The sequence below is a fragment of the Melanotaenia boesemani genome, chromosome 22 (genome assembly GCF_017639745.1).
Source record: "Melanotaenia boesemani isolate fMelBoe1 chromosome 22, fMelBoe1.pri, whole genome shotgun sequence".
NCBI classification, from domain to species: Eukaryota; Metazoa; Chordata; class Actinopteri; order Atheriniformes; family Melanotaeniidae; genus Melanotaenia; species Melanotaenia boesemani.
The window spans coordinates 2,112,003-2,124,102 of NC_055703.1; the positions used below are offsets into that span (position 1 = coordinate 2,112,003).

Consider the following 12,100-nt stretch of genomic DNA (forward strand, 5'->3'; position numbering starts at 1 on the left):
ACCCTGCTGAACGTCACCTGGGAACTACTTTTTACACCAAGGTGAACATCACCCTGGAACTACGTTTTACATCGTGCTGAACATAATCCTGTAACTACCTTTTACATCACGCTGAACATCACCTTGGAACTACTTTTTTCACCCTGCTAAATGTCAGCCTGGAACTACTTTTTACACCGTGCTGAACATCACCTGAGAACTACTTTTTACACCAAGCTGAACATCACCCTGGAACTACTTTTTACATCGTGCTGAACATCATCCTGGAACTACTTTTTACACCACGCTGAACATCACCTTGGAACTATTTTTTCCACCCTGCTAAACGTCAGCCTGGAACTACTTTTTACACCGTGCTGAACATCAGCCTGGAACCACTTATTACACCGTGCCGAACATCACTCTGGAACTACTTTTTACACCCTGCTGAACGTCAGCCTGGAACTACTTTTTACACAGTGCTGAACATCAGCCTGGAACCACTTTTTACACCGTGCTGAACATCACTCTGGAACTACTTTTTACACCCTGCTGAACGTCAGCCTGGAACTACTTTTTACACAATGCTGAACATCACCTTGAAACTACTTTTACACCGTGCCGAACATCACCCTGTAACTACTTTTTACACAATGCTGAACATCACCTTGGAACTACTTTTTACATCGTGCTGAACTTCAGCCTGGAACTACTTTTTACACCCTGCTGAACGTCACCCTGGAACTACTTTTTACATCCTGCTGAATGTCATCCTGGAACTACTTTTTACACAATGCTGAACATCACCTTGAAACTACTTTTTACACCGTGCCGAACATCACCCTGGAACTACTTTTTACACCCTGCTGAACGTCAGCCTGGAACTACTTTTTACATCGTGCTGAACGTCAGCCTGGAACTACTTTTTACATCCTGCTGAACATCATCCTGGAACTACTTTTTACATCACGCTGAACATCACCTTGGAACTACTTTTTCCACCCTGCTAAACGTCAGCCTGGAACTACTTTTCACATCACGCTGAACATCACCCTGGAACTACTTTTTACACCATGCCGAACATCACACTGGAACTACTTTTTACACCATGCTGAACATTAGCCTGGAACTACTTTTTACACCGTGCTGAACATCACCTTGGAACTACTTTTTACACCGTGCCGAACATCACCCTGGAACTACTTTTTACACCATGCTTAAAGTCAGCCTGGAACTACTTTTTACACCGTGCTGAACATCAGCCTGGAACTACTTTTTATACAATGCTGAACATCACCTTGGAACTACTTTTTACACCGTGGTGAACATCACCCTGGAACTACTTTTTACACCCTGCTGAACGTCAGCCTGGAACTTCTTTTTACACCCTGCTGAACGTCACCCTGGAACTACTTTTCACACCATGCCGAACATCACCCTGGAACTACTTTTTACACCATGCTTAAAGTCAGCCTGGAACTACTTTTTACACCGTGCTGAACATCACCCTGGAACTACTTTTTACAGGTAGGTAAAAAAACAGAGGTAAATGAAATCTTAATGGTCCTGACTGAAAGGGCCTCTTTGAATTCATCTTGTTGGGAATTGTACCATCGGCATCTGATGACCGCAGGGTCTGTAATCTATAATTATCCTCACAATTCATCTTGTAACGATTGTCACATATCTCTGATTTAAGCTTTCAGGGGCTTCATTAACATGCTGCCTCAACCCGGCTCAGCATTCACAGACCTTGTGTGATTTTTACAGAATAATGTGAGAAAGCCGCCATCCTTCACAGACTGCACTGTTCATGGATTAGCAGCTGTAAATCCGCTGTTGGTTGACCGTGGTTAGATTAGACAGCTAGGCCATTGCATTACACACACTAAGTCCAGAGGGAAATCCCCGGGATAGGATGCATTTGGTGAAGGCTTCTTCAGAATCGCCCAGTTCTAGCTCTTAAATGCAAATATGACTAATGCATGACGGGTCTATCCAGCCCACTACATGTTCTTTAAACCTGAGGCAGATGGGGAGGAGGCGCTCTATATATAGATGTGCCAAGGAAATCACAAGTTAATGTGATGCCAAATCTTTTATCCAAACAACTATCTACTCCTCCTCTGATGTTTGACTGGCCGAGCCACAACAGGGGACGACCCAATGGGAGCAGAGCAGGTTCTTTAATTAGGCAAACAGAAGACACATCATCATTCACAGCTTTGACTTTATTCTGAACACAAACCACTCCCACTGTTGCTCTGAGGCAGAATCTAAAGCAGACAGGATTCAGGGGTGTGAGTTCACAACAGCGCTGTTTATTCTGCATGTTGGGACAATGAAAGGCTGCAGTCAGGATTTACCTGCGATGTGGGAATCTTCACCACACTTACAAAAGAGCCGCTCCCAGCATTGTTCAGGCAACACCCAGGAAGTGGACATGTAAGAGGCTTTCATTAGTAACACCACAGTTGCTGCTTTTGAAGCTAAGAGGGGCCTAACAGCTGCTGCACAGTCGCACTCGGTCCTCAGCCAAATGATTGCGTGGAAGTCTTGCAAGCCGCTGCAGGGTACTTACACAAGTCAGCTTTTGATGATGTTCGAATAAGAGGATAACACTCTCTCTTTCTTTTGTTCTTTCTCTGCAGAATCCAGCAAACAAACGCTACAAACACAAGACAAAAAGCTATCCTTGGTAAGACTCGTGCACCAATCTGTGGCTGCAGCTGCTTTCTCCGAAGAGCATGAAATTCACCATGAGAAGTTTCATTAGCACACCTCCTCCTCCTTATTCTTATGCTTCTTATTTTTAATTGCATCCTGAAATTCAAGCAGAAGAGAAATTTTTCTGACTTTCTGACTGAATAGCTGAAGAAATGGTGGCTTCAGGAAGACCTGGGAGTGAAATATTCCCAGGCATGAATCTGAAGCAATGAAGAGATGACATGAAGGTTAGAAGTCTGACATCTGCTCAGCTCTGAACCACCAGGCTGGTGGAAAAATGCTGACATGTTCGGTACCTATCAGCTGCTCAGATCAGCAGTTTGTCGCAGTCAAGTATGAAAGAAGACCGCTTGGACAACATGAACTTGCTTCAGCTTTTCTAGTCAGCACAAAGGTGAATGGTGATGCTGGCAGGCCAGGCCAACGTCAGCAGACAGCTGAACTGAAACATCCTCTGCAGTGTGAAAAAACTCAGAAAACCCACCTCTAAGAACAATGACCTCTTCCCCTCACTTAGAAATGATCCCAGAGCCTACCTCCAAACGCAGGCCTCATGGTGAAGTCATGCTCATCAATCTGCAGGAGGTGGGTGGTCTTCATTTTCCGGCTTTTTGTACCATCAACAACCTTTTTGGACAGAGGACTGACAGCAGGAAGAAAAAGAACAAAGATTTTGGTTACTGTGATTATTCCTCCCGTTCGTATTAGCAAATAATATCAAAGAAAATGAAAATACAGTAAATATGAATAAAAATCAAATAGAATACTTTTAAAAAAAAAAAATAATAAAATCTTCTCTGTGCAAACAGCTTCAATTTGTAGTAAGCGTGAAATTTTTCTGGAGTTCTCCAGGTTTTTTCCAGCCACCAATTTCATCTATGAGCCTCTCAAGAATCCTGCATAACTATTTCTGGATATTACGAACAGGCTGCTTCCATTTTCCACACTTCATTAATCCCAGAAGGGAAATTATAATGACTGGGATTGATAATCATCCTCACAAATTCATCTTGTAAAGAGTCAAATATCTCTGATCAAAGTTGTTTTTATTATTTATGGGTATAAATGAAGAAACGAGAAGGTGGTTCTGGACTTGCATAGTATCATCTTGTATACAGATGGAAATATGCAGAACATACCACATCAGGGATACATTGGACCATAAAGAAAAACTTGCTTCTTGCATTGGAAGCAAGATAATATGTATTGAAGCCAGACTACATGAGGAAAAAATAACATGGTATGTGATGGTAGTTGCTGGTGGTCTGAGGGAGGACAGGTCATGCCGTTGTGTTGAGGAATCTGCTGGAACAAGTGTGGTCCAGAGAAGCTGACGGCAAGTCAACATGTCGGACAGTTACATGACACCATGAGAAGTCTTGGACGGTTCTGGCTTTGGTGGATCAGAACTACGAAGGTAAAAATGAGCCAGAATGAAAAAACTTGTAAAATACAATGTGAGAACTTGTGCAACAAAAATCTGAATTTGTGTCAAAATTTTCTGCTGTAAAGAAACGTCACACACACACATGAACTAAATCTGAAGTTAAAGAGAAAATCAGGTTATCTGACAATCTTCCATAGTTTACTTTAATTTTTTGTGCAAATGTTAATTTTGTGTTACAACCTCAACTTAGTGAAAAAAAAACAACTTCCTGAATCTGCTGCTGCAGGTCAAAGACGTGCACTCACGAGTCCCAGCATGATGAAACTGTGGCCTGACTTTTGGCTCATTCCTTGCAGATATTTGTGCCCAAACTAACTTTTGTCTGAAGATGTGCGAGCAGAGGAGGGGGGGACCTTGCTGGACCTCTTGTTAACAAGCTGGGTAAGTCACTTCTGGAAAAAATATTGTTTTGACCCATCCGTTGTGTGATTTAGGAGATAAACACATGCCAACAAAACGTTTTAAGAGTTACATTAAGCTCAAGTAACTACATCTCTGGCTTGTATGAAAGTTGGCGGCTAGCTAGCTAGATTACATTAGCAGTCAGACGAGCCTGCACGGTTTCCACACTTCACATTAAATTCACTGCTCGTAGCAGAGAGCTCCGTAGATGAACACCAGTGATCGGTTGTTGTGTTTAAACTGCATTAAACATGTAACATTGATTTAGCGCGACAGACATTATACTTTTATTACAACCCTTTCATTGAAAAGGCATCCCCATATAAAGCTGTAAAGCCTAATTTGTTGTACATTCATGCAGTTGTTGCAGTTGATCTATTTGATCTTTTTTTAACAATTAAATGGTTTAGAAAATGTGAATTAAACAGTGAACTGACTAGCTGGGCAGAAAACTAGAGTTTGGTTTCTTTGTTGTAACAAAGCTTCTTGAGCTGCTGGAAAGTCTGTTTATAGACACAAAGATGGCAGATGGAAACTTCTGATGGTGCTCACCTGTACCTGCCCATGACTCTCGTGCTATGTTTGCCTCTGAATCATACCCGACTCTGGTCACTCAACCAGATTTTCTGTTTGCCCAGACATCTGTGGAACAAACATACATGCTGGACTCCAGAAACTGGTCTCTGAGGACCTGCAGCCTTTCAGGAAAGAGGAACCCTCAGCTTTCAGAAACTTGACTAATGCAGATGTATGGTCTGCATGTCTTCTTTGTTTTGTTTTTTACTTCTTCATTTGGGCTGAATGTTGCACGTTTATGACCTGACTTCTGGAACTTTCTTTTGGAAAAACAAGTCAGAAAAAATACATTCACAAAAATTGAAAAGTGACTTAATGAAAAGATAAATAAAGTTTAAATGTTTAGCAGTTTGAGGTCTGTCCTTTGTTTCCTGCCTCAGATAGTTTAATAATTCCTCTTTAAAAAGATTTTCCTTGTGTTGTAGGAGTGGAAGCTGCATCCGGCTACGAGCCTGGACTTAATAGGAAAAGTAATCTGAGGGTAACAGCTGGCAGCAGCAAACTGGACATAACAACTAGTTCATTTTAAAATGTGCGAACTGAACTTTGAACTAGTTCAAGTAGAAACTGAACTTTCCAAAACTGATGTTACCCCATCGTTTTTTTTTCATCCTGCTCCTCCCACAGATACATTTTCCTTCATTTAAAAGGAAATAAACAGACTTTCCATCAATAGAAGATTCATTACTAATAATAGAAGCTAATTACAACAAGAAAGAACCCGTCCATCTACACCTCTTCGTCCACTGAAGGGCAGCTGGAGCCTAATCCAGCATTTAGCAGGTGAGAGACAGGTCCACCTGGACAGGTCCATCGGGACAGGTCCACCTAGACATGTCCACTGGGACAGGTAGACCTGGACAGGTCACCAGTCCACCGCAGAAAAAATAACCCATCAAACAGATTTACTAACTTTTTTCTGCTAAGTTGTGTAATGTGTACGCCCGCTGATATAAAAGTAAAAGGAGCTACACACCCGTCCACCGTCCGGATTTCGAAACCCGTCTTCCCAACAAGAACTGCAGCATCCGCTGTTTCAGCCCTGGAAGGACAGAAAGATCGACAGTTCAAGTTCCTAATGGACTGCTGGATATTTGTTGTTTCATCCTGGACAGGAGTTCTGACACCCTCCAGCCTCCAGCCTTCCTCTCTCCTCTTAAACCTCAGTTATGCTCCATTTAAGTACGTAGGTCGATATGCTCATTTTAAACATCGTCAAACTTTATTGCCCTCATACCTGCGTTCTTTACATTGTTAACCGACAATCTACCAGGTCTAGCTCGGTCCAGGTCTAGCTCGGTCAAGGACAGCTCGGTACAGGAAGGCTTGGTACGGGTCTGGCTCGGTACGGGTCTGGCTCGGTATGGGACAGCTTGGTATGTTGTTTTTTTCTCGTTTCCACAGGCAAAAACTGGGAAGGAACCAAAATATCCTGAAACCATCGGATCAGTAAGATTTTGGTCTAAATCTTATTGACCTGATGCTAAAGGGTGGAGCTTGACACAGTGCAGTCCTCTGATTGGTGGAAAGAATCATGACTTCTTGTGTGACTCATCAATCAGAACAAAGCTGGAACAGCTAAGTGTCTAAATATATGGAGGATTTAAAGACACACGACAAAAAGAAAGAAGACAGCCTGCTGGTTGTCCACCGTCCTCCTCCTCTGGTTCTGTGTTGTATTTTCCTTTGACAGAATTGAAGGAAGGCATCATGCTGCTACGGCATTATGCTGTTACACCCAGCATCCGACTTAAACCCCACCTACCAGGAAAGGGTCCGGCTGGCTGTGGAATCAGTGTTGAACCAAACCGTCCTCAGACCTGTTGGTGGAAACGAGGCTGGACTTGGGATGAAGGTCTCCATGGATGTGAGGAGCTTTCTGCTCCCATGAGCCACTAGTGCGGCGTCAGTGATACAACAGTTTCTGGACCACATGGAATATTTAGGACACACGTGTTTGTTAACTATAAAGAGAATTTTGAACATAATTTTCTTGAATTCTCATATAAATTTAATCAAATGTTTTTTGTTTTTTTTTTCTCCCACATTCAGTAAACTAGTTTCTTAACCTGCTGTAAATGTTGTTTACCAGACACAAACCTTCCAGTGAGAAACTTCTGAGATCATCAACCAGCAGCAGATCAACTCTTTTCTCAGCTTATGTAAAAATTTACTTTTATTCCTTTATGACAGAGAGAGAAACTGAACGAACTGAACAGTGCTTTTCCAGGCTGAATTAATTCCTGCTGGGAAAACCTGAGTCTTACTCCCCCCGCGGATGACAAGTCTCGTTAGCTGAGGACTCGTGGAAGTGACAGAAACGCGTTCAGTCACGTGGAAAATGTGCCAGATTGCTGTAGAAAAAAAGCTTCCTCGCTTGTAAATGTAGACATAAATGTAGACATATTCATGAATGTATGTGATCATTTTCTATGTTTCTCGTATTCCTGCCGCGTGTAAAATCTCAAGCCTAGCGCGCGCTGTGGCGCTGGTGCAGCCAACACGGCGGGAGCAAACATGACTTACTTTCCGGGTTTGTGAGTCTCCGCCGATGCGGACCACCGCTTTTTCCTACTTCTGTGTTTCCGACTCTCTCCGACCAGCATCAGGCACAGAAGTAAAAACAGCAGCCTGACATAACACGGCATGGTGGGTTTAAAAGTCCAGCAGCGACTCAAACAGGGAGACCCGAGGTCCTCGCGCAGGATGCTCTGAACCAGTCAGCATCTTCTTGTAAGAGAAGGAGAGAGAGGAGAGGCTCTGATAACCGACGGGGTGATGAACTCTGATAAGCGCTCTGATTGGTCCTCACACTCAAGAGGAGCTTTTTCTGACTCGTAGCAGCATCAGGACCACATGCAGCGCGCCAGACGAAAACATAAAGGAAAGAAGCCCTCAGGGGCCGGGTGGGGTGGGGGGAGCACATTCCTGCTGCAGCTTCGCCTCATTTATTAGAATTATCAGAGTCATCTGTTAGTATTATTATTTTTATTATTATGATCAACATTGTCTTTCATTGTTAAATTACATTTCTGTCATGGCAGCTGCACATTTAGTAAAAATCCTAATAAAACCCTAATTCCAAAAAAGTTGGGACGCTGTGAAAAATGTTTATGAAAACAGAAGATAATTATGTGTAAAACTCATCAATCAATATTTTATTCTCAATAGAACATTTCAGGTGTTTGAACTGAGACATTTTACCATTTCATGGCGAATACACTGCTGGCCAAAACAAAAACCCTCTAATATCTGGCTGGACCTCCTTCATCTCTGATTCCAGCAGCTTCTCTGTGGCATCGTCTCTAGAAGCTTCTGCAGCATCACCAGATTTATTTCCATCCAGTGTTGCATTAATTTTCTCCAAAATCTTTTATTGATGATGGCGAGTCCGACCACTGAGCAAAGCCTTCTCCAGGACATCCTAAAGTTTCTTCAGGTTTGGACTCGGTGGCCGATCCATGTGTGAAAATGATGTCTCCTGTTCTCTGAACCACTCTTTCACAGTCTGAACCCCATGAATCCTGCACTGAGCCATCAGGGAAGATGGAATAACCTGCTCATTCAAGGTATTCATGTATCGGCTGACCTCATTCTCTGGACACATGGTGTTGCTGAACCTAGACCTGACTAACTGCAGCAACCCCAGATCATAGACTGCCCCCTCAGGCTTGTACAGTAGCACTAGATATGACGGCTGCATCCCTTAATCCTCCTCTCTTCTTCCCCTGATGCTCCATCAATCTGGACCAGGGTAGATCTGGACTCATCAGACCACATGACCTTCTTTCATGGCTCCAGAGTCCAGTCTTTATGCTCCCAAGCAACCTGAAGACTTTTTCTCCAGTTAGCCTCACTGGTTAGTGGTTTTCTTCTGGCTCCACAGCTGTTCAGTCCCTTGAGTTCCTTCACATTGTTCATGTGGAAATGTTCTAACTTTCACTATTAAACATGGTCCTGAGTTCTACTGCTGTTTTTCATACGTTAAATCACCGATCACCATCATTCAGGATGTTTTTCTGACCACGTTTCTTCCTGGAAGACGATGGTTCCCACCATCCTTCCAGTTTTAATGATGGTTGGACAGTTCTAGACCCAGTTTTAGTTTTAGCTTCTCCTCAGATGTTTTCTCTGCTTGATGAGCCAACCCTTCTGGAACAAACTAGCATCTTTTCCACAACCACTGATGTCTTTCCACATGCTTAATACACAAGAAGCTGTTCATTGCATCAGTTGGGGTTAAATAAGTTGTTGCAGCTGGAAGATGATCACCCTGCAGGAATTATCCAATAAGAGGTTTGCACCTGTTAGCTTAGTGAAATCCAAGTGGCCTCTTTTATTGTCCTTTTGGTCAGACAGCAGCTTTGTTCACATGGAGCACTTTTAATCCGATCAAACGTCCAGTCAGAATAACAATGCATGTCAGCTGATCCCATCTGCCTCAATCGGAAAGAATTTTCACTCCAGAGGAGAGGGGCGTTTAAACCTTTTCCTGATGGGATCAGCAGGAAACAGCGTGGCTGCGCTCATCCTGATGGTCTCATGGTGGACGCCGTAGCATGCTGGAACCAGGTGTTGGGCCACATGATGTACCGAGTTTCAGGGAAATGTGAAAAATGGCCAATATGTGTTTGTTAGAGTTCAGGATTATTAATGATTTCCACGGTCAAAACGTTCAAAATAAAAAGAACCTTCTTCTGAGCTAGACTCACTGCGCATGTCAGCCGCGTTAGATCATATTAAATCTGTCCATCATGTAAAAACAACGGATCCTTCACTTTATCCAGCGTCCTGGTACAAACCAGAAACAACTGGAGGAGCATTGGACAACTAACTAGGTTACCTGGTAACAGGTCAGTAACATGACTGGTATAAAAGGAGCATTTCAGAGAGGCAGAGTCTCTCAGATGGAAAGATGGACAGAGCTTCACCAATCTGAGACAAACTGGATCTAAAACTGGAACAATTTCAGAAAAATGTTCCTCAGACTTTGAAGATCCTCCATCTACAGTGTAGAATATCATCAGAAGATTCAGAGAATCAGGAGGAATCTCTGTGTGCATGGGACAAGGCTGGATGCTGGTGATCTTCTGCTTTAAAAGCAGACATGATTCTCTACTGGAAACCACTGCATGGACTCAGGAAGACTTCCAGAAACTACGGTCTGTGAACACAGTTCACCCTGAAACCCACAAATGCAGGTTAAAGCTACATCATGCAGAGAAGCCAGATGTGAACAGGATCCAGAACCAGCTTCTTCCATCTTCTCTCAACAAGTAAAATTAACGTTTCTTATTGAGAACATATTACTGAGCTTATTTGTGTATAAAAAGGAACATCTAGTTCCCTCTCTTGTAAGTCAACAGATTAAACGTTGTTATCCAATAAAAATGGATCACTGAGTCGAATCAGATTCTCTCTCATGTACAAGTAAGGTTTCCAGTAACAACCATAGGGGCTAACTAGCTTCCTACTTCAGATGCTGTACATGGATGGTGTGCAGGAAGTTTTCCTCCTGTTCTTACTGTATGAACTAAAAGACGAACAGAGCTGAAAGTGGAATTTTATGGCCGACACTGACATGAGCTTTGCTCTCGTCCTCCTCCGGTATGAACATGTAGTTGCTTTTGTAGCCAGGCTTTTTCCTCCCTGGTGTTTTAGCTGCTGTCCTTTACCTTCACTTGCTGAGTGGTGGACGACACGAAGCCCGTCCTGCCTTGAAAACGAGAATCTGAACTTTTTATTGACTCCAGTTGACTAACTTGTTCAGGGGTTGTGATGACCGGGATGATTGACACCTACACATGGTCTCCATCATTAATCCAATTAATCTGCTGGTTTCTTTTACTTTATAAATTATATGGCGTTGGAATTTAAATGGAGTTTCATTAAAAATGGATGTTTGCATCCAACCTGCTTAGTTTCTCTGTACATTGTTGCAGCCTAAATAAACTGAATTTAGTTTTTCCTGCGTCGTTTCTGCTCAAGTCGTGTTTTGTCTTCATTCTGTCCAGCTGGTGAGTTTCCTCTGGGGTTTCTGGTTTTCATGAAGTACATGAAGCCGACTGACGTTGCTGCATCGTAGTGACGTTTAGTCTGCAGCACGCGTGCCCACATGCTGTAAAAGAAACCAGTAATTCTGTTAATGTCTGCTTCTGATTAATTAACAGAAATAATTCACATTTACAGAATATGTCTAAGTCCAAACTTATTGAAGATATTTATATTACGAATTTATTGATATACAATTTAATATGTATTTATTGTTACTTAACCACTGAAAACACATGAATTATTTCCGCATATGAGAGCCACGTCACAATGACTGAAGACAAAGATGTAGACTGTGGATATTTATTAAAAAGAAACTAAAAACATTCTGTGTGTAATTTATGTGAAATAAGAAAACCAGAAGCTGCTGCACAAAGCATGAATTTAATGAACTGGTTTCATCAGACTGATAAACCCCAACTCAAAGCATCTCAAAGAGGTTAAACATCAGACTGTTTGAGTCTGTTTCTACAAGCAGGAGGAAAATAAAAAGAAAGCTTCATCCAAACGGGATTCAAGCACAGGGACATGAACAGCAGAGGAGAGGACGAGGGGGAGGAAAGATGCAGAAGAACAGGATTAAAATGTCTGTAAGAAGAAAGAAAACCTGCAGCACAGCTTTGTCAGACCTGTTTACTGGTTCAAACATCCCCTAAAATGACCAGTAAACAGTGCCTGGTGGTTCCAGCTCCAAGCTCCCGGTCCTGCTGCTTCATTCACAACAGAAGAAAAAGAAGAATGGATCAGATTTAGATTGTACATTACTGTTGACACGTCTGGAGAACCGAGGGGAAGCAAGAAGATCGGCTCAAACGTGAAGTCAAAGCAACATTTAGACCATCAAAAGTCAACAGGAACAATAATTTTATCCAAGATTTTTTTTACTGATTTAAAACGTTTTTTGCAGCATTTATTTAC

The 12,100-nt window shown here is 42.5% G+C and overlaps 1 protein-coding gene across 2 annotated transcripts in view; it reads right to left on the reverse strand.

Annotated features, from left to right (window-relative positions):
• Window positions 1–7,845, reverse strand: part of LOC121633890 (gamma-aminobutyric acid receptor subunit rho-2-like) — a 63,786-nt gene extending 55,941 nt beyond the window's left edge. For both annotated transcript variants that reach the window (XM_041976195.1, XM_041976194.1), the window contains exons 1-3: window positions 7,658–7,845; window positions 6,108–6,173; window positions 3,243–3,349 (exon numbers count right to left, since the gene is read on the reverse strand). In XM_041976195.1, the coding sequence (XP_041832129.1) occupies window positions 3,243–3,349; window positions 6,108–6,173; window positions 7,658–7,779 (295 nt within the window). In that variant the 5' untranslated portion in view covers window positions 7,780–7,845. The remainder of the gene's footprint in view (window positions 1–3,242; window positions 3,350–6,107; window positions 6,174–7,657) is intronic.
• Window positions 7,846–12,100: the final 4,255 nt, after the last annotated feature.